Source organism: Diplotaxodon limnothrissa, linkage group LG5 (genome assembly GCF_057381915.1).
Source record: "Diplotaxodon limnothrissa isolate DT_005_m linkage group LG5, D_limnothrissa_male_GT1.1, whole genome shotgun sequence".
NCBI classification, from domain to species: domain Eukaryota; kingdom Metazoa; phylum Chordata; class Actinopteri; order Cichliformes; family Cichlidae; genus Diplotaxodon; species Diplotaxodon limnothrissa.
This window is the reverse complement of record NC_140600.1, coordinates 15038908-15065068: the sequence shown is the minus strand read 5'-3', so window position 1 is coordinate 15065068 and position 26161 is coordinate 15038908. Positions and strand designations below refer to the sequence as shown.

Genomic DNA, 26161 nt, shown 5'->3' with positions numbered 1-26161 from the left:
AAAGTGTCCAGGGTCTGAGCAACTGAACGAGTGCACAATGTGGTGAACTGAGGAAAGTTGAAAGCAATCGGAGCTCTTATCAACACAGACATGCCCAACTATGGGAGTGGTATCACAAAGGTATATAAGGGGCTGTAATCAGCCCCTCCTTCACACTGGTAGCGTAAGCTCTGCTCAGGTTACTCATGACTCATGACTACTTTTTAATGCTGCATGTTGCATTATATTTAGTCCTTTAATTATAATCGTAAATATACAAGTGTGTTTTCTTGCCACAGTTTAGGTGGAGACTAACTCATGCTGGGTATACCGAAGTACCACGAAGTACCATGAGTACAGTGGTAATTCGGTCTGCAAGGTTTCCCAGACAGAGAGGAGACACAGCAGAAACTGAGCCAGAGCAATACCAGATCCACTTGGAGCACCTTAGCGCTACCGTGATAAACACGATTAACGTGGTTAAAATGCCAGTTGACAGGGTTTCACAGCAGAGTCTCCTCTCTGGACACAGAAGCCCGGATACATTCCACAGAGTTTCATTATGGACACAGCAGCACACTGTTTACACTACTGCAGCCAGCTCTGAGTGCACCTTCATCTCTTACTTGGTAGCAGCAAACAAGCACACCCATAAAAGCAAAGAGGCAGAAACAACACATCTGTCACTTTAAAGTAAATACCAAGTATGGTGTGTGATAAAACCTTCCATTGAAAGATGGCTAGAAGCAGCGGCAGGGCCAGCACACACACACACAGGTGTACCTAACACTCAACAGTGCGGCTCGACTTCTGGTCCACAAGAAGGCAAAGTCAGGAGGACTGTGAGCTTGCTTGCTTAAATGAAGTTGACACTTCTTCCTTACAACTTTTCTTACACCAGAGCTGATTTTAACAGTGTGACATAACGCACAACACGCAAGGAAACTGCGGCAGAGATGCACTGTTAGGAAACAGTCCACTAGATCCTTTGCATTTAGCAAGCAGTGAGTTTGATCATGTAATGTGATGCTCATAGATAGGTCTAAAGTTTGTAGTTGTAATTAAACATCTGAAAATTTGTAAAACAAATCTACACAAAATTGTTTTCTGTATGGGCTTAAAGTGTCCAATCAGAGAGCAGCTGGTTCCATTTCCTGAAAAGTGTAGTGCGTTTTCAAAATCCTCTGGTTGCTGAAGGCCCTATGCAACAGTGCGTTTTGTAAATCTACTTCTCCTTTTGGGACCTGCAGCAGCAATTAGGCCAGAAACATAACTGGTAAAGCGACCATCACTATCTCTCTTCTGATTGGACCGTTACAATGTATCTCAAGATCAAGGAAATCCAATCAGATCAGAGGGTCAGATTTTATACTGGGAGCTTTGATCTGTGGCGATCTACATGGAGTTTTGTGCTTCGTATCTGTATACAAGATCACAAAAGCACATCTTTCTCCACTCCACAGTCTACAAAATACCACCACAATTACGTCACCCAGTGTTTAGTGGCTGTCACCATCTTGGTGTTTTAAAACCCTCACACGTGAGGGACTTAAAAAGCGAGGGACACTGCACTTTTATGTGGGGTCGTGACTTTTCAATCACCAGGTAGGCTCATAGCTGGCTTCATCCTCAGAGAGCCATAATTTCCGAACCGAACGCCACGCTGTATTCAATCAAATCTGAAACCGGCAATTTTAAGCATAAATTCACGTGGAAGTTTTTAAAATAAAAAACAGCAGTAGGATAATTTCCCAAAAGACCTATTTTTTTTTTTAGAGGTCCGGTTTCGGAAGTGAACCTCCCATCCACTTTCTCCACTGCCATTTCATCAGATCCTTATATAAAGAGTTTAAAGCCTTGAACCGAACCAAGCCAAGCAGCTACACACAAAGATTTGATCTGCATCACAAAAAAACAGAACATGGAAAAGCCAAAGGTATAAGATTGTTCACTTTTAACAGTGAAGTAACTACTCATGGGTTTTCAAGTGACCTGACATTTTGTGGTTTAAACGCTTCCATAGTAACAACGGTCTCCATCCATCAGTCTTTGAGGATTGTGGGAAGAATAATTTCTTTTCCATGACATCGTGAATAACACAGGATTTTATTAAAACAAGGTTGATATCATACCATCATTTTAGCGTCACAGCTCGTTGAAAGTCTACTCTCAATGCCTACAGCATTATGGCTCATAATCAAAATCCCTATGGAGAATATGAATGGGATTTTTACTTTAAGATTCCCATTGCGGAGCGCCATACAACTATTTTTTATCTGAGTTTTTGACAACCACAGGGCTCGCCCCTGCTGAAGTTGGGTCCCATCTTTTATACACAGATCAACTTTTGTTTTTGTATTGTGATGAATAATGAATTTTTCCATGTACATTTAGCTTACAAAACATCATTTATGAACAGCACTTTACTTTAGTCCAACATTTTTTACCCTAATTTGAGCCACACTACACCACACCACATAACTATGTAAAGCATTCAGAAGAACAACCTAAAAAAATCTGATGAGAATAAATCAGAACTAACGCAAATCACAGCAGAACATAATTTAGGTTTCATCAGATACTTTTTTGAAATACTGCATAAATAAATGGTACAAATATCTGCAGGGCTCATATCTGTTACTGATGTCAGAACAAAGTTTTACTACAGCTGGTGGAGACTTCAGTGAACACATGTTAGTCCAGATGGTTTACACAAGAGATGTTAATCAACTTAGCTCTCAAGCTGAACTAGATTTAACCCTGCATCTGCTTCTCTAAAATACAGTTACTGCTAAAACATGAACCTCCAGGCTACAGATACGCATACTCTGTTTGGCACTGCCTTACACCAGAATACTGACTTCAAATACAAGAGAGAGGCTTTACCAAAATAAGGCACGCTAATTGAAATCAACAGCTCATTTCCCACGGCAATGTCATTAGCGCGCAGTCCTAATGAACAGAATATAATTTAGCTAAGTTTTAGGGCTGTGTTTGTTTAGTAAATGCAGCATGTTAGACGTGCTCTGACCCATCCACAAACTACACAAGCACACTGAGGTGTGTCAGCTTCCTCTGCCAAGAGAATATACCGTGACACAGACTCCAGTGCAAAACACACACAAGGTCTCCAAAGGCCAAAAATGAAAAGAGGAATAAAATAAAGAACACATAAAAACCTGTGCTAAATATCTACTGAAACATGGTTTCATGTCTTCTACTGAAAGGTGAAGGTGAGCTTGTTTTTGTATTTTGTTAGTGAGCGCAGGTTAATTCCCCGGAGTTCTTGGGAAGAAGGTGGTTTTATAAGGGGGACAAATCTGCTTTTCAGCACCTGGAGAAAAAACAGGCTGCACGTAGAGCTAACAGCCTGAATACATCAATTAAACTCAGTCATCCCTCTTAATTTGCAGCTAATGAACACAGAAAAACACCAGCATTCAGTCGGTTTCTGCGTGCACGACACTGAATGTGACACGGCAGAGCACAGCTGGGCTCAAACAATGAGGAATGGTGGTAGGAGTGTCGAGAGAGAGAGAGGAGTGAAACTGGGAAGTGTGTGTGAGTGTGGCATGCAGCAGGCAATCCTCAGAGGCTAAAATGTGGGTTGACGCAGATTAAGGAGACTCCCTTCCTCCCAGATGAATGGTGTGCATTTTAATTACACGAAGACAGTTTCACATGGGGCTCATTATAGGAAAGAGAAAGAGAAAGATAAAAGGGGGACTAGGAAAACTTGAGTGGAAAGAAGAAGAGATGAAAAAGACAGGAAAATGAGGAATGAAGGGAGAGGTTAGGGAGGGTTTGAGAAGGAAACAATTTCAAGACTCAACTATGTCGACAGCACGTAAGTCACTACTTTTCACAGTCAAACTCAACATAAAACACATAAAATATGAACAGAATCCAATTAGACAAACAGGAAGACTCGTGCTCCTGAATGTCAACAAAGGCAAGTCTCCATTATCCCTGACAGGATGTCCTGTCTGTTTGACCCTGCACTCACTGCATGAGCTTCTATAAGTGCTGACCGCTGCTTGGAATGAATCAATGCTGTTCACTATTCAACACATCTACTCCTGTTTATTTAACCCAGCTGGTAGCAGTTCATTTCAATGCAACAGCGCAGTACATTTATCAGCCTGCAGGGGATGATGTTGAGCTACGTGCAAGTGCCAAGCTCAAGCTTTTTTCCCCCCCTTCCCTTCTCAGGGCTGGTATACAGAAAAGTCTTTATCTGCTAGGTTCATAAATGCCAAGACATTTACTGAGATATGAGCTGACACCAAAGTGAAACTACAAGGAAAATTTAAGCGGCAAGATCCTGGCTGTGCAGCGAGTTTACCCATGTTCTCTGCCCTTTCTACATCTTTCTATCCTCATTCTTTTCATTTCTTTACTGTGCATCTGTCGTTGTGCAAGGTGCACGCCGGCTGATACAAATTTCTTGCGTGCCACAGCTCGTCTTCCATGTGAGAGAAAAAGAAGGAGAGGCGGAGAAAAATGCGAGGTGCATGCCAGCTTAACGAGACAGTGCGATAGGACAGAAAAGTAGGGACTGAAGGCAAGAAAGAAAAGGTAAAAAGTCAGACTTTTGGATTAAGATCCGCTTTGAGGGAGGAAAAAAAACAGCAAAGCTTCAAAATGCAATAAAATGTGTGGAACAATCTTAGTATTCTGCTGTTCTGAGACTCATGTGGTGACACGAAGCCTTTCATGTGCCGTTCAGACAGGACTAGCCTTTCAATGTGACACAACCTGACACACCATCACATGAAATGATGAATCCTTCTCTTTGCTTGTACCAGAAGAGGAAGAAAAAACATGCGCCGTACAGCCCTCCGGGCTCGTGTTAGATAGCAGAAGGCCTGTGCCTGCGTTCATTTGGAGCGCTTCGACGGCTACGTGAGCACAAAATTGAATCACGCAGGAGACTAACGCACACACGGGTGCAACAGTGGACGGCGACACTGAACGCAGGTGCCTTTCAGCATGGCTGACTACACATACCGGAGAGACACACTGAGGCATCTAGGCACGCTATAAATACTTTCCTGCTGACCCTGACCTGTGGGAGAGGAGACACGAAGCAGATGATGGATGACCACGATGGTCAAAGCAATAGTCATGCGTTACAGACCACCCAGCAAGTTCTGCACTTGTACATCTGCTCTAACATGTATGCACTTGTACTCTATAGAAAAAGAAATATGATGTCATTTCTTTGATCTGAATGTTCTCAGAGTAACGCTCAAAATAAAACTTTCTTGTTAATGACCACAGAGTGTATGACCACCAAAACCAAACCTTACAATGTCCTAGCTGCTGCAGGAAGGGTACACCCTGGATAGGTCACCAATCTTGACAGATCATCATCATCATCATCAGGTGTGCTGAGTGAGAGCTGAATTTGACTGTGAAAGCAAAGGCCACCACAGCCCTGAAGAATACCTTTTATTATCTACTTTACTTTTACTGGTGGTATCAGCGGAATATATTGTAGCGGCAAATTAGACTTCAAACAAGCGACTGAGACCACAAACTTATTAAGAAAGTGTTTTAATGAGGTCATATAACAATTAACAGTACTGTAATTTTCTCATTCTCACATGCAAGTCATTTTCTTTTGGCAAACTCACCTGTCACCTCCTGCAGACCATTAGAATCAATGCAGTTTCATATTTTACTACACAGTAACTCTAAGATCAATTAAGTGCTACAGATGCTATTTTATGCAGACAGAATGCAGCTGCTTACACAGCAACATGCACTCCAGTGTGAGAGAGTACATCGATGCATGCAAAGCGAGCACACACAAAACATAACACAAAGCAGGAGAAGATCAACATCAAGTATTTTAATATTAACATAGCAATAACATTAAATAATCTAATGACTAAGGAATTTATCATTAGATGTAGTTCTAGTTGTGTTTCTGCCTTGTGCCCAGTATTTTCTTTCTACATCTAAATGACAAATGCAAAAACAAGTAAACAGACATCTTTTACAGTTTATCTTTAGATTTCTTTTTAAAAAGAATCAACCTTTTTAGTGCCTTTAAGTCTAATCCTGCAAGGCTATCACTTTGTTTATTTTAACAATGGACAAAATGACTAAGACTCTTCCGGTTCCTTCAGCTCTATAAAGCCTTGTGGGAGGTTTTGGCCTCTTTTTAACAGTCATAAGTGCCAAAATTACCACCAGACAGGATGATCTCATGTTGCAACTTGCAACTTGCATGGTGGAAATTTCATAAAAAGCAGAACCCCAGGGCATAACTTCACTGTTTTGGTTCAATCTCTCTGCTCTCATTTCACCATTTTCTGCCCCAGCGGGCAGCTAATTTTCTGCAAAACACTATGACAAACCCACTATACACAAACCTCCCCAGCAACTAACAGCAGAGCTTCAAAGACACTGAATGTTTGCTGAGCAAATTAAAGCATTTAACACAGGAGGAGGTAATAGAAGAGCCAATATTAAACTCACTCCACCAGTTACTAATAAAAATAAATGCAAACTTTGATCCTGCTGGGTATCAAATTGATATCTATTCACCAAATAAACTTCAAAGCTCATAATGATTCTCTTTCTGTGTTACATGCATACTCCTTTGTCTGAGAAAGAGGCGATTAGTCTACTGTGACTTGAGGCGAGAGGAAAAGTTAGGTCAGCTATTTGATTTAAAAAAACAAAAAAAACACTTCTAACACTGATCACACGTTTGTTCTGAGAAAGGTTGAACCACATCATGCTAACTGCTGAACTACTACGACACCTCATCTCTGTCAAGTTCCACGGAGGAAGTACCACTTCAAAGTGTCAAACCAGCGTCCCGACGCCTCCGCCACTGCAAGTTCATCCAATAAAACCCAACCGACACAAAAACTGTGCCATATCTTAACTTTTATAACATATTTATAGCATTTATATCCAGGTGGCTCCTTGGTAAGATCTCTGGGAGCTTTTCATCCAAGAAAGCAAGTCCATTAGTGATATTATTTCAGCTTTGCTTTTACACGATTACACATTTGTCCTCTTGCCTCACAACAGTCACAGTGAAAGCAGCAAAAAAGTGGACATCAGACTTTGGATCTTAACTATTAGTTATTATTTTTTATATTTTCTTTTCACTCTGCACGGCGGGAACGTGACAGAGATCGCTGAGATGCTTTTAAAAAAAAGTCACAATTCACATTTCAGTACGATCGTTATTATTAATATCACACTGAGACATTTGTTGTTATTAATAGTTCCGCTTCTTCTTCTCTCTGCCGCTTATTTACATGTCGGCTGCTGCTTGGTTTACTTGGCTTCTGCTGTTTTTGTTGCTCTCTTGCTCTCCTGTTATCAACTAAATGGAATTATTACATTTAAAGGGAAGAGGAAGGTAATGAAAGCAGCAATTTTAATGTTCAAATAATATACATGGGACTAACGAGGAGAGTATCTGCAATTGAAACAAAACCAGGGAAAAGATACAACATGTCCTCTTACCATACTATACGACCTTTATTTAAACCAGGGTTCACAAAGTGCTGTACATATACAAATAGCATAAACTAAAACTAAAATCATAATAAAAAACCCCTCTTGCTTTTTCTCACTTCCATCCTATTCTCACTCAAAACCCCCGTTAACTCAAAGGTTTTTAAAGAAAGGCTGAGGCAGTTTGGGGTTTAACCGATGCCCAGTCTGGTTGTTTTGAGAGACTGTGTGCATGTGAATGAAGTGAAAGCCGCTTGAAATTACTTCAGCAGTACCATGCGGGAGAGCAGGGTGGGGTCGTCTACTAAAAGAGACGATCATTTTCACTGTTATACTGAATGGATGACTCTCCACTGAAAGTAAGAGCAAAAATACACTGCAGAGCCACGAGCAAAAGAAGCGCTTCCTGAATATCTGCATAAAGCCATGCTGAGGTTTTATAATTATAACAGGAAGTCTGCACTGGACTACAAAGAAGTCTCTGCTGTGATGACGTTTCCCCATTAACCCAAACCTTTTTCAGCCCTACCACCAAACAGAGAATGCTAGTGTTTGCTGTCAGCCGCTGAATCTACTGATTTAGGGAGTAATTGAGGGCAAACTACAGGTTACCGATCTAGAGAGAAGCAGAAGTGCCACACTGTCTGTAGATTTTGTGCATTATCCCTGACCCAATTCTATATATACAATATATGCATGTGTGCGTGCAAAACTGCACTTTACTGTTAAGATTTAACTGTTCCTTCTTTAGATAAATGTAAAAATACAAACTACAGTATAGACCAGTGAGTTATATGGCTTCGGTTTCTGATACAACAGTAACTATAAAACACAAATACCAGCTATTTTCTTTGTTATAGTTCAAATGAAGCGAATAAAACTGCAGATAATCGTTACAGGGTAGAATTAATACAAATCTGGCTTAAGAACTGACGTACTTTAATCTTCATGCATCATGCATAATATCATATCATAGAAATTGAGAAATCTCCAGAGAAAGCGTGTAAGTAGATAAGAGGAGATTTCTTAATAAACTACAATCTCAAGCTGAAAATGATTCTCAGTTTTTATGTTACTTTGCAAAGCTTGCTATGCAAAATAAAATAAAAAAAGATGGGCAATTTTCTCCTTTTATTAATCAGCTCGTTCGGGTTTGTCTTTTCCTGGGCTGAAGTAGGTCATAGCACCAGAAAAAAAAGCAGCTCTTTGTCCCCTCCGGCAAGACAAGGACAGAAGGAAAGGGGATGAAGAGGAGGGTTAGCGAGGTCTGCAAAGTGGGCCAGATCATTTCACTGGAAAACAATCAACTCCATCCAAGTGCCAGAAGCCACTTATAATTGTGTATTCTCATGTTAATACTACACCCGTATAAACCTGAGGAGCACTAATCCTCACATGAGTGTTGCCATTAACATTAATGGGAGCTGATCGGAGTGTCCGCACTGACCCTTTTAACCAAGCCAGATGTTGATTGTAAACAGAGCTAATGCTCAGTCCAGCTGAGACGCTCGCGCACACAAACACTTTTGCACACACTCATTTTTCCTCCACTCTCCCAACTTCCCAATTTCATCAAAAGCTTTCATTGTGGTAGCTCTATACCCCAAAGTAGGGCAGCACCGGCAGCGCGTTAATGACTATTTAAACCTGTGCCAAGGGCAGAGGAAACCTGCTAGGCACAAACACATTTCCTAATAACGCAGTGATGTCTTATCTCAGCCTGCAGCCACATCAACGTGCCACCTCTATGAAAAATGACATTTAGGAAGCAATTAGGGGAGTGGCTTAAAAGCATCTGAAAGGCCATGTGATATTCACGGGAGCTGGAGAGGCTTTAAATGGAAGCACTGGGCCACTTTTTTAACGCCAGTATAGTTACAAAAACATGGTGCTTCCTCTTACCGCGACCAAACAAAATTTCACAATTACCATCGTCTATGCAAAACTGTTACACCAGCTGTTCCCCGGCTCGCATCAAAGGAGCCGCAGCATCGCATCAACTGAGCTGTCAGTCACTGATGGACTGGCAGGGATGAGAGTCTTGCAGCAAAGTCAGCAGGGAGCATAACTCATCAGAGCTTAGCAGGGATGAGGAAGGCTGACAATGGCTTCTAGTGTATACACAAATAATGGAAACATCAGAAAAAAAGCAACAAAGACAAGAACTCGAGCAAGGAAGTCATTCGGAGAGTCAATATGGAACAAGATGTGGCAGCTTCATCATTTAGAATGACCAAAACTACAACCCACCAGGATGTCAGTCAACAGTATAGAATCGTGGCTACAAGCTGAATGTGAAGCTGCCCAATAAAAAAAGTACAGAAAAATCAGCTGACAAAAAAAAATAAAATAAAATAGTGCACATTGTGGTAACAACAGTCTGGCTTGTGGTTAGACTATAGCTCCAGAAATACTAAAGATGGAGAGGTTTCGCTTGTATCTTGTGACTCTAAATATGTTTTTTTGTTTTTAACTTGAGGGCTTTTTCTATAGTAGCTGCTTGAGTATCGATCTGGCAGGCTGCTGTTACCGTGTGCTGAGACCATAAGAGATAACGCGACGGCTGCTGCTGCTTAGTCAGCTTCCTATTCAGAGATGTGTGTCCACACCAACGCTCTGTGATCAGTAGCGTGAATAAGTTCTGTTTTCAGTGCATATAAGTGAGTGTGTGTGTGTAAGTGCACCATATGTTTCAAAGCCCTGCAGAATCGTTATTTTTAAAAGTCAAAGAGATGGACAAACCGAGGAGGAGGTGAGCTATTCTCTCTAGCCTTTAGCTGCCACACTGAATGTCTGACTTGCATGCATGTGTCACTAGAGACTTATCATCGAGCGTGGGCAAGAGTCCCTACAGACAAGTGGTTGCAGGGGTTTTTCTGTGGTCTACTGGAAAAAAAAAAAAAACCCCAGAGGATTTTGAATAATGTGAACTTTCAAGCTTAGTCACATTTTTACACTTCACAGTACTCAGTACTGATTTAGAGCTGCACCTCAGCACAGCAATGAGCAACCATAATCAAAAACAGTAACAGAAGCAGACAAAGCTACACTGCAACTTTCCTCTTAAACTCAAAAAGTACTGAACTCACTATTTCAAATAACGCAACTTAGTGTCATCTTCTGCAGAAATCTCAATTCCTGGTAAATAACTTTCAAATTATTTTTTAAGCTGCAATGCAACATCGATGAGCAAAAAAAAAGGAAGAGCAACAACACCTTTGCCCAATAGGAAATAAATATATTGTGTCCTTGTAAAGATAATGAAGGTTTTCTTCAACAGTAAAGATAATCTGTCTTCTTTTTCTTTAAGGGATGTCAAGCATAAGGCTAAGGGGGCAGAATCAGCCCGACAAAGAGAACGCGCAAAGAAAATGTGAAATAAATCTGAGGCTTTTAGCTGTATTTCCACAAGTTTTACAGCTTTTCCTACTGATAAAGACCTCCTCCATGACCATTCACTACACCAAAGCCATCAAGTAATCAATAAACCATTAAATGAAAAAAAGGTCCCGTTTTGCCACTATCCACTATAAAAATGTATTATTTCTTCATCATGTAGAAACAGTGAGATGTATAACTAAACTTTTTTTTATATATTAATATAAAAAATATCTCAGGGAATTAATGTGTGATTAAACTTCTCTCCAAGTGCGCTGTACATCGGCTACAACAAAAAAAAAATCAGTGTGACATCGCTGCTTTAAGCCTAATAACTGAATACTTAGTTACATAAAATAATTGAATATGTTTCCATGTTTTGTTTTGTTTTTTTTTTTTACAAGTAATTGTAAATCTACATATTCTGTATCTGAATATGGTACACTTGGGAAGTGTAATTTGGCGGTCACAACGTAGACTTCCTGCCTTGCTTTCGACAGCATCAGGCTCACCCTGGCCTGAAGTCTGTCACACAGTGAAACATCTCCTCTCTTGGTGGCTGTCCTTTCCAAAATCATGGCTAGTCCAAAGATCACAAAATTTGCCTCCCGACACCTCAGAAAGATCCCCCGTTGACATATGTAGCTGTAACTGTCACACTATTCGTTCAAAGAATCTTAATAACACATCAAAGGAAAGTCAGGTCATTACGTTAGCATGAAATTCAGGTATGTACTTCCATCTATTTGCAAATTCATCTCGTTTGCTTCCCCTTACACCATCTATTGACGTATAATTGCAAAATAATTTCTTAGGTCAGACTGCACAAGATTATGCAAAAAACTACCGGGCAGGTTTCGTGATATTTCCTTCAACTGCTTTGTTGATGGCAGACAACATTAACGGCCTTCTAGCTAAATCTGGAATTAGAAATAGAACAATTGCTGGAAACGAGTGAGTGCAAAAAAGAGAAGGGGAAAGTTTCTAGCTCGTTTTGCGTCGCTGACAGAATAAAAAAGTATCGCTCAGGCACACATGACATCTGTGTCGCAGTGTAACACAGAACATGCGGGGGAAAAAATGACAGATGTTCACGTGAGCGGCGTCTGATGTTTCCTTTGGTCTACAAACAATAAGCCAACCTAAATTTAGACTCTGCTGGGTATCTAGGCTACATCACATCTCATTTGGACTTTGTAAAAGAACTGCTTTGCCCACGCCCACTAGGTGAGTGACATTTCCAACACTGCAGCTGCTGCGCCGCCAGTGCTCTGAGGAATCGTTCCACTTGAAGTGATGCCGAGAAAGTGACAGCGAAACGTATTAATCTGAGTGAGAGACAAACGCAGCGGTTACTGTATTTGCAGACGTAAAAAGGAAATACTGAAAGGTGCTGCGCATTAGTCAGTAAAAGGGAAGTTAACTTTTTAGGCTGTTTGACATTCATGTCGTGTTGTTGCAGGCCCAGGGCAGTGAAGCACGGAGCAACGCTCTACAGCACTGATAGCTGAGGAGGGGAGGTCAATGAAAGTTTGCCTCAGAACATGCCACAGCACCTAGACCACAAGGACTGCACAAACAAAAGGAGATGCAAATAACACAATTACACGTCTTGCATAAGAAAAACAAAGGAGGGGGAGGAACAAAAAAAAGCTGATAATTGCAAGCGATCAAGCTTTGCGATCTGCTTTGAGCCAAATAACCTCCTCTCTTGCAAACTCAGCCAGCTTAAAACTGATTGGAGCCTGCAGTTTCCCATGTGGCTCACCACAGGAATGGTGGGGAGTAGGAAGAGAGAGGGTGGGGCAGTGCAGCGTTTTTAAAGAGGATAAATTTTGGCTGAGGCCCAAACCCTGCATGTGGGCCTGATTCACCCTGACATCCAGCCTGAGATCAGCAGTGCTCTGCTCTCGCGGACACTGCGGAAGGAACACAGTGATATAACAAAAGCCCTGGGTGTGAACATGTGTGGATCACAGGAAAAAATGACTTAGGAGTAAAGACAAGCCAGTTAATTGACAGGAAAAAAAAATGAATGAAAGTGAGAAAAACAGGGCAGAGAGAGATGAGAGCAGGATGGTGAAAGGTTTCCTGGTGCTCCTGCTGGCTCAGCTCTTGAAGACGGACTCTCCTCGGGCTAAAAATACACCTAGACTTCGTTGTCCTCTTTGAGTTGTGTACTAGACAGACTGGCTCACTCAAACTCCACCGGTGGTGCTTCTTTATATCCCCTACTGCTTCTAAAGCCATTTTAAACCTTCAGCGCATCCAATTTTCATAAGCAGGTGGAGGTAAAGTTTCCTGCTGTAGCTCCATAGCTCCAGCGTGATAACAGAGATCTATCAATCGCACGGGGAGGATCTGGTGTCAACGTTTCGCTACGTATGTGTGCAACAGTTTTTACATATCTGTGCTAAAATGATGACAGAATTTACAGCCCTGTGACATGGTAATTACCCTTGGCTGGATTTTTTTACATAGCTACTTTAAGGAAAGCCCTTCGCCCGTGTAAGCTGAGAATGTATCCATAAACGCTGACTGGATATAGAGTGACTTCTTGGTACACTCCCACTACCAACGCATAAAGCAGAGATCTGGGTTTTGGCCCGAAAGGGTTACATCCAGGTGAAAACAGAAAAAAAAGGAACACCATTGTTTCATTCCTTTTTTGATATTTTATACATGCAGAACCTGAAAGATGAAGCCGTGCCTGTAACATTCTTCCCAGCAAGTCCACCTGCAGCTCTCGGAGGGTGCTAATCCCCTTTGGATGGCTTTTGCAAGGCATTCATCATCTTTGACTTCACAAAAACACACTGGTTGTGTTTTTTATAGCAACCAATGAACCTGACTCCTATGCATTTCGTGGATGTCCTGCTAAACTTAACCATGCAGTCACCGGGGAAAAACTAACAAGAAACTGCTGATCCCGATAGCCATGTGCAAGCCTCGTTACTTCTATTTAGTTTTTAATTACACTGGATGCTTTTATCTCCCTGGAGATAAATCGCAGTTCCCAAAAAAGTTGGGATGCTGTGTAAAATGTAAATAAAAACAGAATGCAATGACTTGAAAATCTCATAAGCCTCTAATTTAATCACTGTAGAACATAGAAAACATATAGTTTAAATTGAGAAAATCTTACATTAAAAAAAATGAATAAATAAAGGTCATTCTGAAATTGATGGCAGCAACACATTTAAAAAAAAATCTGGGACAGGATCATGTTTACCACCGTTTAGCATCCCATCTTTTTTTTAACAACGATCTGTAAACATCTGGGAACAGAGGAGAGCAGCTGCTGAACGTTTGTGAGAGGATTGTTGTCCCATTCTTGTCTGATATAAGCTGCTCAACAGTCCTGTATCCAAATGTTTTCAGCTGGTGAAAGGTCGGGACTGCAGGCAGGCCATGTGGTTGTAATTGATCCAGTATGCTGTTCACCATTGTCTTGCTAAAATACATAAAGCCTTCCCTAAAAAAGACGTCACCTTGATGGGAGCATGTGTTGCTTTAAAATCTGTATATCCCTTTCAGCATGGATGGTGCTTTTCCAGATGTGCAAAGTGTCAATTCCACGCGCACAGATGCAGGCTTTTGAACTGAGCGTTGGTAAGAAGCTGGATGGTCTCCCTTATATTTTCCTAAAACAATTTAAAACTTCAAATCGTGTGACCACAGAACAGCTTTCTACTTTGCCTCAGCCCATTTTAAACTGCAGCGTTTCTGGATCATGTTCACGTTTGGCTCCTTCTTTGCACGATAGATCTTTAACCTGCATTTGCAGATAGCATGACAAACCGTGTTCACAGACAATGATTTCTGGAAGAATTCCCAATTTTTGGCCTTGTCCCCTTGCACACAGAGATTTCTACAGATTCCCTCCAGATTTGTAAACCCCGGCCCATCAGAGAAACTCTACCTCTCTAAAATGTTTTTCTATAAGCAATCATCTGACCTGCTGCCACTTAAAATGTTCCTAAACTGTTCCTTTATGTACCTCTTACTTTCCCAGCCTCTTGCTGCTTCTTCCAGTTTTGTAAATGCACGGTTGTAAGCTTGTCAATCTAAAGTAAGTTGAGGATTGACTGGCTCATAGTGAGAATGTTAAACTACTAAAGCAAGAGAACCTAGACCCCCCCCCACCGGCAGAAGCAACACGGGTCTCTTGGATTCGTCTGCGCGTGCTTGGCAACAATCAGCTGAATCCAACTGATCAAACAAACTGTGTTACTCTGTCAATGATCGCGTGTCACCAGAGTCTGCACTAATGGGACTGTTTCTCTCCCACCTGCTGCGGCACTTATATAATCCTGACACCCAGCAGGAGGGGCTGCATAGGTCAGTGTACCAGTGTAAAAAAAAAAAAGCCAAAGGGGCCGCGGTTTGATTCACGCATTCATCCCAGGTGTGCGCATGAAAAAGTTCCGGCAGTCCTGCACGACTCCGTCACCCATTGTTGAGGAGGACAGTGCAAACGTACCGTCCAGCGGACTATCTTCACGTTACCAGCTAATAAGACGACTGTTACATTCATTATCGTAGTAACGAGATGCCTCCCCGTGCCAGCAGCACGCGAGGCCCTTTTGTGCATTTAACCCCGCACTTGCTCGCAGCAGAACCTGGATAACTCAGCCCACCTGGCAACGGGGAACACTTGCGACTTAAACAAGCCAACTACATCTACTGACCACCTGCGGAAAAAGCCCCCCTCCTCTTCGTCGTCGGGCTGGTCAGCCCTCCAGCGCTAGCATTGTGTGTTTACGCTAAAAGCACACACTCTGCTTTAATGTTGCCTCCGCGGCGAACGAACTTACCTAAATCATCCATGTTGGCCGGAAATGGTTCCAGTGCCGAGAACCGGATCGGTCCTCCTCTCCGACGATCGCAGCTGGACTGGAAGCCTCTAAATCGCCAAATCCCCGCTCTTACTGGACGCAGGGAAGTTTTCAAGTCCCCCTCCTGCTGCTGCTGCTCCTGCTCCAGTCGACGCGTCTTAAACACACTCACAGACACACACATACCCAGCTGCCCCCAGCAGTCCACATCCAGCCAGCCCACCCCCCCAGCCTACAAGCCACAACACGCAGGGACCAGCGACATCTAGCGGCGGAGAGTGGTGTTGAAGGGACGCTACAGTAAAACTATATGGGACCCTAATAAGTCATATTGTTCCAGAGTTTCAATACTTTATGTAGTATAAAGGTATTAGATTTTATACATTCATAGAAGATTTAAATGTAGCTTTTTACATTTCTTTTGTTATTAATGTATTTTTTTATGTCAGCTAAATTTAGTTAGTTAATTCAATCTTTAATGTCGTACATTCTTGCTGATAGCAGTGTTTACAGTTAGCAGAGCAAGCTCACAATAAAACAGGGAAAAATTATAAAATTAAAATTACTAACCGGGCAAGCTAGAGATCCTCCTCAGCCTCACAATGCAAGGAGAGAGAAAGAGGAAGCTGACCGAGGTCTCTGGGGAAAATAAAACAGGGAGAGAGTCAGACATGTCAAAATAAATAAAATAATTAAATGGCTGAATGACTTAAATGAGGTGAGGCAATAAACGTGTTTTTTAAGACCACCTGTAGAACATAATAAGGTGGGCTCAGGTTTTGAGGACTCTGGGTGTGCAGCAGGTACTCTTTCTTGTGGAGAGGTTTTGTCAGAGTTGTTCATCTCCAAAGGAAGTAGGAGATGTGAAGGTGAGGAAGGAAAACGACAACCACAAGCCAGTGTTCCTCCTTTAAGAGTTTGGAATGACGAGGACTGTAGATTTTATTATTGATGATTTTATTATGTCTGCTTGCATGTTATATGCACTACTGTAAGTAGTTAGTCAAAATGCCTGTGTCTTCTGGGATTACATACGGACAGTGAAATAAGTTTTGACTCTATTTATTTATTTTTATAACTAAAAAACAGTAAAATTATAAAAGAAGAAATGTAGCTGTAATGTCGTGTAAAGAGTAATGTGCTAAAAGGCAACATCATTTTTAAATGGCCACATGGTGGCAGTAGCTTCACATTATCAGACCTTCATTAACTGGTCTCTGGCCTAAGCCCCACCATACACCCCCATGCCTCATTGATGCATACAAAAAATGACTCAAAGCAGCTTCTCAGCAGAGAAAGAGACTAATTGTGAGAAAAGATGGGAAAATATGGAGTATTTTAAATGGTAATTTATGGCTGGTGACTAAAGAGAAGCTTGCATGTAGAAGGAGACGACTGACAGAAGGTTTTTAGTAGTTATTAGGGATACTATGTTGCTATTTACATGCACTGCTACTGAGCTCTTGACGGTTATTTTTAAAGCCAGTTTCAGAAAACACGAGTTCCTGATTTCAGGATAAAGTGCTAGAGGGCTTAAGAAAACATTTCTTATAAATAACGAACTGATAACTTGTCACATGTGACGTTTGTGTTCTGTTACTTTGAAGAAAAGTCCATCTTAAAAGAAAAACACGTGAGAGAAGACTTTTTCTTGTGCGTTAACAAAGATTTTACCCTTACACTAGAAAACGAGGAGATAACTCAGACCACAGTCATTATCTGCACAGCTTAAGTCAGCTTTCTTTGAGCAGACGCACTCAGCACAAATCGACAGTTCTCACAGAAAATCCATCCATTATTTCTCAGAGGTGGAAATAGACTAAATGCCATTTAGGCACAGTGTTAAATCTCAATATAAACCTCTGTGAGAGAGTGTTAATTGCACCCTCAGCACACACTAAAACGCTTCCCCTGATAAATGATTGGTGTAACTTTCCTTTAATATTCCTGCAGGGAGTTACAGAATTACACTGTGTGTGTTCAGCAGTGAGATGATGGCTGGTTTTCATGGATTTTATGTCACGTGAACGTGCTGTTATTTTTCTTCTTTTAATCTTACTTCATGTAAGACAAAGGTTTGCTTTTGTTACCTGAGAGTTCAGAGTTAACGGGCCTGTAAAACCTGATTATGTATATTTTAGCATCATACTGTGTGTCATTCAGAATGACAATGTTTTCATAGTGGTGAAAGCAATCGGGACGCCCATTGCATGAACTAGGGGTGTGCAACTGTTGCAGTGTGTACTTGTGCTTTGAGAGGGAGTTTTACAGTGAATAACCACAGGCAGGAATGATTTTGTGTGTCGTTCAGTGATGCATGTGGATAATCTCAGTCTCTCACTGAATGTGGTCCTGTGACTGGCCAGCATGTTATGGAGTGGGTGGGAGGTTTGGTCCAGCATTGACCTTATCTTGATGAACATCCACCTCTCTCATACCACCTTAGGGCGAGCACAGCTCCATCCCCACAACGTAACTGGCCTTACAGATCAGTTTATTGAGTCCGTTGATCTTGATCAATAGTACTCTGGGCTTTCCAAGGTCTTTCAAAGTTTTTCTCTGTACTTTAGCTGCTTTTTCACTTATTTCCAGTCCAGTCCTTGTACCTGACCATTTTCAGAGGAACTGTTAGTATACATTATTGTTATTTTGTTAGTGACTTAAAAGTGACCTGTGAATCATTCAAGCTTAAAGCTACAGCTAACTCAAAGAATGAACCAGTGTTGTATCTACACATAACAGACAATTAGCAATGAAACAAATGCCATTGAATGATTTGTTATCATTTGTTACAAATTTGGCCAAAAATGCCAAAAAAACAGTTTAACAGGCATGAAATAGTATTTTTGGCCAAAAATTTGATTCTTAAAGAGCTATTAGCTGAAAACTTTGCATATCTCAGCATAGTGTGCAGTGTGTCTTTAAAAATATACTACAACTACTACTACTAATAATAATAAGAAGGTGTAGTGGACAGCTTTGTTGCAGGCTATGAGCAAAACCATCTGCAGCCTAACATGGCAAAGACTAAGAAACTGGTTGTGGGCATGAGGAGGACAGGAACACAGTGGCCCCTGCTTCCATCCATATGTATTAAAAACACCTCAATGTTCACACTGACAAAAAGTTCATTAAAAGCTCTCTACAAAAAGTACTGAAGCCTTGAGGTCCTTTTGCATCTGCCAGACGATGCTCAGGATATTTTATGGGTCTGTGGTGGCCAGTCAGTGCCATCCACTATGCTGCAGTGTGTGGAGGCAGCAATCAATAGACTGAACAAACTGATCTGCAAGGCCAATGACACTGTGTGCGCGGAACCCGATTAACTGACAAAGGTTTCAGAAAAGAGGATGCTGCCCACGTTAAAGTCAGTATTGGACAACTCTTCACACCCTCTCCATCCTGTGATGGATCGCTACAGCAGCGCATTCAGTAAAAGAGATACGGGAAATCATCGCTACCTTTGGCCATGAAAGTTTACAACTCCTTGTTATGACACCTGGACTATTTTCAAATTTATATCTTGTCTGTAGGGTACATACTAGTGTTTTCATTTTGGAATATTTCCTTTAAATTTCAGATTTCACTCCAAGTGCTGTAGTTTTACTTCTTTTTTATGTCTTGATGCATGCTCAATCATCCAGGTAAGTAAACCCTAAAAGGTTGATTCTGCTCATCTGGATGTAACATTTTCAATGGGAGGAATATTTCGTCACTCATTCAAGTGACTTCTTCAGTCTCAGCTGACTGCAGGTTTCCCCAACCTTATACCTGAAACCAGCCCACTGAATGAACTGAGGTCAGTTCCTTGATCATTAATATGCAAATTGTCATGACCACTGATCAGCAGCTACTGATCAAAACCCATTGATCAAAGACCAAATATTTTTTATGCTTTCTATCTTTCATCTTTATATTTTCAGTGAGCATCTCTAACAACATTGTCTCAGTGGATTAAAAAAAGTATTCTGACTCCAATGACAATGATCACAAACACACCGCCTATGCAGCAAAAGCATATCTGGCCAAGAAAAAAACAAAAAACAAAAAACACACACAATGAAACAGTATCAGTCATGGCCCCCAGAGCCCAGACCTCATCATTTTTGAAGCAGTGTGGCATCATCTTGTCAGTGAAGAGAACAAAAGGCATCCAACTTCCAAAGAAGAGCTTTGGATGTCGTTCTAGAAGCCCGGAGAACTATTCCCGAAGACTACTTAAAGAAATGACGAGAAAGCCTGTCTAAGAGAACTCAGGCCGTGTTGAAGAATAAAGTTGAACACATTAAATATTCACTTTCAAACTCAGTAAAATTGTACAAACTCTTTTTTTAAAAAGTACTTTCATAGAGTATTTCCATTTGTTTGCACACATTGTAAGAAAACATTACACCTATTTTCTATGAAAATGTACAGAAATGAGGCGTGGCTCAAGACTTTTGCCCACCAGTTTACATGTTAAACACAGTAACATGGGGTGATTTTTCTGGGCAGTCCTAAAACTACTGTCAGTCTCTCTGGCTCTGTCTTGCTCTCCATGCTGTCATGAGGGATACACTTGGCTGTTCAAACTCCAGCCTCTTCAGTATGTTCAGCAGCAGCCTGGTAACCTTTGTTTCTCATTTGTCCCTGGACCTGAGCAGCAAACACTCAGTCTTAGAGCTAGGTAGGATCTGCAAATTTAGGTGACAGTGATTTTGTCAGTAGTAATTTCTACCAGACAAAACTAAAAATTGAAAGAGAAATGCACGTTTTCCCTTCACTGACCACATGCTGCACTTGCAGACAGTTAAAACTGGAGCTGAAATAGCCAAGCCGATCCAAACACTCATCCCTCCCCACTCCCCACGTGTCTCGTCTCATCCACAGTATGAAGTATCCACGGTACTCCTGCCTGATGCTGTCAGAACTGGCTCCTCCCTGCCCTTAACACTTCAACTGGAACAATCAAGGATTTACACCCCCTGCTTAACCCTGCCAAGGTCTCAAGTCGGGTAAGGCGACGGTGGTGCGGATCACTCGATGGCATCCTTTTGTGAGCAACCTCCCCCCCAACTCCTCAGTATAGCATTACCCTCTTTACATCACCACAACACTAAAATAACAACAGGGCTTTGTCTTAGTAAAGCCCTTTGTTTCAGTAGCCAAACATTTCCATGCACATCCAACACACACCCAACTTTTTGCGCACACACAGACACTGATGCAGGCATGTTTTGGATTCTACAGGCTCACCAGCTGCACATGCTCGCTATTCTTAAGTACTCAGATGCACTACCTAACATGGATTTTAAGGAGTATCTGGTATAGTCATCTGTTCAGGCAGTAATTGTATGATCCTTGAATAGGTAATGACAATTCACTGGAAATCAGGCTTTATCGAGTCTGTACCATCTTCCCCACACTGGCATTCAATAATCTGAGCAAAAACAGCAGAATCATAGCTCTCGTAGCTTTAAAAATCTTTATTAGACTGTCAAGCAAAGACCTAACAACTGGCTATGGTAAAAACAGGCATGTGGTTATTAGTATAGAAAATGATAAGGAAAAATAATTTAATCAGTCTCAGGTGAATGTGGGGGATATGCTGTGGATAAAGCAGAAAAAGAGCACGACACTTGATGATGTTTGATGCTGTAAACTTCCCATTTTTACAGGCTGGAAAAAGACTATTTGTCAGGATCCTCCCCCTGCTCTCGAGTGAGGACAATACAGAAGCAATGGTGTCATAAAAGCTGAGTAAATAGTCCACATTTCCTTTATGTGCAGTGAGTCAGTTTCAAGTCATAGCTGGGTACACAAACTGACTTTCTACTTCTCGAATGCATTTAAATGAAGGTTCACTCCTGGTCCTTCTCCTCTCCATGAGTAATGATGTGAACCAGGTTTTTGTAGTCCAGGTTTCCAGCCACATCCGGGGGGAAGGCAGCAAACATCTGCTCCATCTAAGCAACAGAAAGGGAGACATTAACACCACTTTTATCAGATGTTATCCCCACACAGCCCATAACCCAGTGTGCATAAAAAGGGTTTTAAGATGATTCACTCAGGGGTTTTTGTTTTTTTGCATGAAAATGTGTCTGACGTGGACGCAGGTGGTCGTCATGATGACGTTCATCCTTGTATTTTTTTTTTTTCAATTCAACTCACCCACACTCACAAAACTGTTATAATGATGATAATTAGCATGGGCTGGGGGACTGCAATGTACCTCTTCAGCTGAGAATCTGTCGGCTTGTGTCGTCAGCATCTGTGTCACGCTGGAGAGGAGAAAAAAAGGTAGGGGGGAAAAAACGCTGTAGAGATGACGAGACTTCTTTTCACAAGTGAATGAACTGTACAGGTCACAATGGTTTTTAATCATTGTGGAGCTGAGCTGTGTGAGGATGAATGACTGCAGTCAGACTGAGTCAAACTGTGAGCGGCAGCTTGCTCACTTGCAATAAATTTGCATATGCAAGCTGATGCCACGTGACAAATGTGAGAAGCCACTTACTAGTCCTTCCTCAGGACCCCTTTACCCTCAGGGTCAAAGACTTTAAAAGCATTGAGGATGGTCTCTTCCGGATCGGCACCTGGGAACATCAAAACAGCACTGAGATACATTCGCATCAATGCTGTGTTCATGACTTAGATGTAGTTTTTACTGGCCGGCCAGTTTTTACCTTTCAGCTTCTCACCGAACATGGTGAGGAAGACGGTGAAGTTGATTGGGCCAGGAGCTTCTTTGAGCATGTCGTCGATCTCTTCTTGTTTCACATTCAGACGTCCTGCAGCACCAAAGAGTCAATGTAAACGCACGGCATGAGCGAAGATGAACACTTTGAGTGTTTCTTTGAATGGTGTCCACATACCTAAAGCAGCAAAAGTGTCCCTCAGATCGTTCTTGTCGATGAAGCCGTCTCTGTTCTGGTCCATGATGGTGAAGGCCTGAGATCAGAGCACAGGAAAAAAAAAAGCATCCAGAGTCACATCAAACAGTTTTATTTTTTTGGGTTCTCTTAAATTTTTGGTAGGCCATCTTTATATATGAACACTGTTTAGTATTTATAACGCGTTACCCTCCCCCCTCCCCTTGGATTTAGTCTGGCATCCTGGGCATGCCCTGCAGTTCATCTGCAGCCTAATCACTGATGACAAAGTCTGGATGTCTGGGCACCACTGTCCCTCATACCAGCATACCGCAAGCCTTACTGCTGTCAAGCCAGCAAGTGGGCAAACAGACAGGTGCGCATACTGCCACAATGAACAATGCAAGTAGAAAGACAAAGAAAGAAAGTGGAGACCTTTCTGTGTAATGCGTTGTGCAGTTTATTTTTTAATGCAGAAATGCCTGAACCTTGGTGAGCCGACTCGCATATTAATTCACCCGTTGCGATATTTCTCGGCAGTTCTCTGCCAAACGGAAATCCGTGAAATAGAAAGTGGTTTCAGCAGCATTCACCTCTTTGAATTCCTGGATCTGGGCCTGCTCAAACATGGAGAACACATTGGAGTTGGCTCCCTCTGCTGCCCTCTTCTTGGCTTTCTTGGGGGCCTTTTTTAGCACAAAGACAGGAGAGGTGAAGCAGAAACTACACGTTTGTTCAGATAAAACTGCATGTCAGAAGAGATGAATAAATAGGATTAAGCATCTTTGTAAGAAAAAGCAGTTTAAACAGCAAAACAGCTGCTGACAAACAATTAAATAAAAGTTATGTCATCTTTTCATCCCCCCCGCAAAAATGCTAAATATTTGTGCTTTTAAATGATATGCAGGTGAAAAACTGTTACTTATCTCATCAAAACAATTGCAGCATCCTCAAAGCCATAAGACACACCTCCCAACAAACACTGCACACACACACACACACACACACACACACACACAGTACACACAGTACACAGACTTACCATGGCTGAGCAGCTGGGAGGTCAGACCAACAATGATGCCAGTGAACAATAGGGAGGCTGTGGGTGGCCTTTTGTAGCCCTCCGCCCTCCGCTCCAGTGGATGATATTTATAAACTATGCCCTCTTTAGGAAGTGACAGGTAAATGATGCTTCATACAGCATATACAGTATCGCATGCTCACACACTCTCATACATAGCCGCTCACCCTGTGGAGTCCTGATTGGCATTCGACAAAGAGAGTGGAATAACTGGTCTAGAATATCAAGAGCAGACTGAAGGTGAAAGCACTTAATCACTTTAAACAAGACTCTATCCACAGGGCATTGTCTTGTCTGTACGAACTACTGACTGCAATTGTTGTAAGTGAATGAGAGTGCTGTATAGTAAAAACAAAAGCAAGAGTGTGATCTGTCAATCTGTTGGTCCATAGTCTTTCCATAGACAGCATTATTTATAAAAGCAAAATGAAAGGAGAACATTGGACTAGCCTACCTAACTCGACCTCTGTGACACACCGATCTTTATGATAGCCACAGGTTAATCAAAAATGCATAAGTGATATGATTAGAGGTTTGTGTGACCGATAAACTTCTGCCCGCCTCTTTTGCAGTAGCACTGACAGGCTTGTGAGCCTTTACATTCAAAAAGTATTTAAGTACTGCAGAGAAATAAGAACATACTTCTTAAGATATACAATATAAACTGTATTTACCCAGTGGGAATGAATATAAAACAAATCAATTTGAGAATTTGAAATACCCAAAAGATGTAGAACTAAAACCTGATCTGTGAAAGATTACGTCAGTGTATTAGAGCAAAGCATTTGCAGATTGAATTCACTGTCTCTTTCTAACTCTGATCTGTGTGCCAATCATTTCTTGTTCCCCATCTGATTAAACGCATGAGAGTGCCTGAAAAAGCACCAGCTCATTATGTGTTATTTACTGACCTGTCAGGTCTGTGTTAGCGCCAACCTTTCTAACATGCTTCTTCACATAATATCTTTGGCTCTGCTTACCTTGGCCAGACAAAGCAGTGCATTACAGCATTGCTTTTACATTAAATCACTTAATTTATTCTATCAAGGTAATTCAAATTGATGATATTTATGGCAAAATGTCAGATTTTCAGGTTGTTTAGTGGGTTCTGGGTCCCTACAAATGGTTAACTTAATTTAATAGATAGATAGGAATTGAAAGAAGCCAGAGCATCAAGTGGCATCTTCAGTCTTCTTCACACTGTTGAGATTCATCACAGGGATTGCGGTACTAAGCTCATGGATGTCAACAGCTCTAGGTGAGACATACTGCGTGAGACACTGAACACGTCCTTACAATGTGTCTCTCAGCACCATTAACAAATCATCCCCCATCACTCGGGGCTCCCAGGTCAAGAAAAGTGACAGCGCGTGAAAATGAGCTGAATGAGCAGAGGTTGGGAGGTGAGTGGTCTAAATAAACTTAAAGCCTCCTCGCACTCGATCGTCTTACTGCTAAATAAATTGCGATGGACGAACCAGCAGCAGATGCCGTCTGTGTTGTCTCGCAGCGTGTACAGCGTGCATGCAGAGGACACAATTAGACGAGTTATTGTTAACCCAGGACGCAGATGCTATTGTTAAAAAAAAAAAAAAAAAAAAAAAAAAAGGCTTCTTCTTCAGTTCCTCTCAGATCAAGCAGCCGCTGCAGCTACTGTGACTGGAATGGCAGGCTGAGCGCTGGGATCAGACACCTATAAATAGACGAAACCTTCTCCAACACAATGGATGTGGACAAATGGCTGTGTCACTGGCCGTCTTGAAACAGAGAGGGTAAATGCTTCAGAGGTGACTGTTTTATGATGCTTATCCACTCAGAGATAAGTTTAAATGTCTTTGTAAAGAGACACACAAGCACAACAGAAGGAGGCACAATCGAAGTGAAATGCAATGATTATAATATTTAATACTCTGTGACAAAATCTCTACAGGGAACGCTAATTAAACATTTGTTAGCAGACATCAATATCATATCCAGCGTTACAGCATTATGATTAAAGATCATGTGAATGAGAATACAAATTTAAAAGAATCTAAAAATAAAATCAAATACGATGGATAACCCTTTTGTACAGAGTCCTATAGAGAGAAGAAGACATGTGCAATTTAAAGCATTTGGTGCTTTGTTTTTGTTGTTGTTGAACATTGAGACCAACGAATCGGCTGTATTGGCTTTAAAATACATTCAGGAAGATTTTAACCATCTTAAAAATAATCATAGGGGACTTAAAGGCGAAGAAATCCTCCTAGTGAGCGCCTAACTGTTGACAGGCAAACTGGGCAAGTTAAAGTTTGGCATCTCGTTTGTTTACATTCAAAAAATACTGCTAAAATCCACAAAATATTCTATTTCTATACATCAGATCATGATGTACAGAAATGCATCCATCTTAGCCACGTGAACCGAATGAGCGTGGATGGACTTTAGCATTTGTTGTGATTGGACTGGATGTTTTAACTTGCCAAGAATTCCTTAAAGAAAGAAAGAAAAAAGTTATATAATATAGTTGTGTGAATTTACTGTGCAAATACATGAGAGTTTAAAGA

The 26161-nt window shown here is 41.4% G+C and overlaps 2 protein-coding genes across 3 annotated transcripts in view; both read right to left on the bottom strand.

The window, feature by feature from the left end:
- The window catches only part of LOC146631816 (paxillin-like), a 35247-nt gene extending 19501 nt beyond the window's left edge, over positions 1 to 15746 (bottom strand). For both annotated transcript variants that reach the window (XM_085353136.1, XM_085353135.1), the window contains exon 1: positions 15663 to 15746. In XM_085353136.1, the coding sequence (XP_085209262.1) occupies positions 15663 to 15675 (13 nt within the window). In that variant the 5' untranslated portion in view covers positions 15676 to 15746. The remainder of the gene's footprint in view (positions 1 to 15662) is intronic.
- A 5632-nt stretch (positions 15747 to 21378) lies between these two features.
- myl2a (myosin, light chain 2a, regulatory, cardiac, slow) lies at positions 21379 to 23604 on the bottom strand. The gene is made up of 7 exons (XM_085353923.1): positions 23577 to 23604; positions 23128 to 23220; positions 22538 to 22613; positions 22349 to 22453; positions 22180 to 22258; positions 21895 to 21943; positions 21379 to 21628 (listed from the first exon to the last, which is right to left on the bottom strand). The coding sequence occupies exons 1-7, from the start codon at positions 23577 to 23579 to the stop codon at positions 21524 to 21526; spliced, it is 510 nt and encodes a 169-aa protein (XP_085210049.1). The 5' UTR covers positions 23580 to 23604; the 3' UTR covers positions 21379 to 21523.
- Positions 23605 to 26161: the final 2557 nt, after the last annotated feature.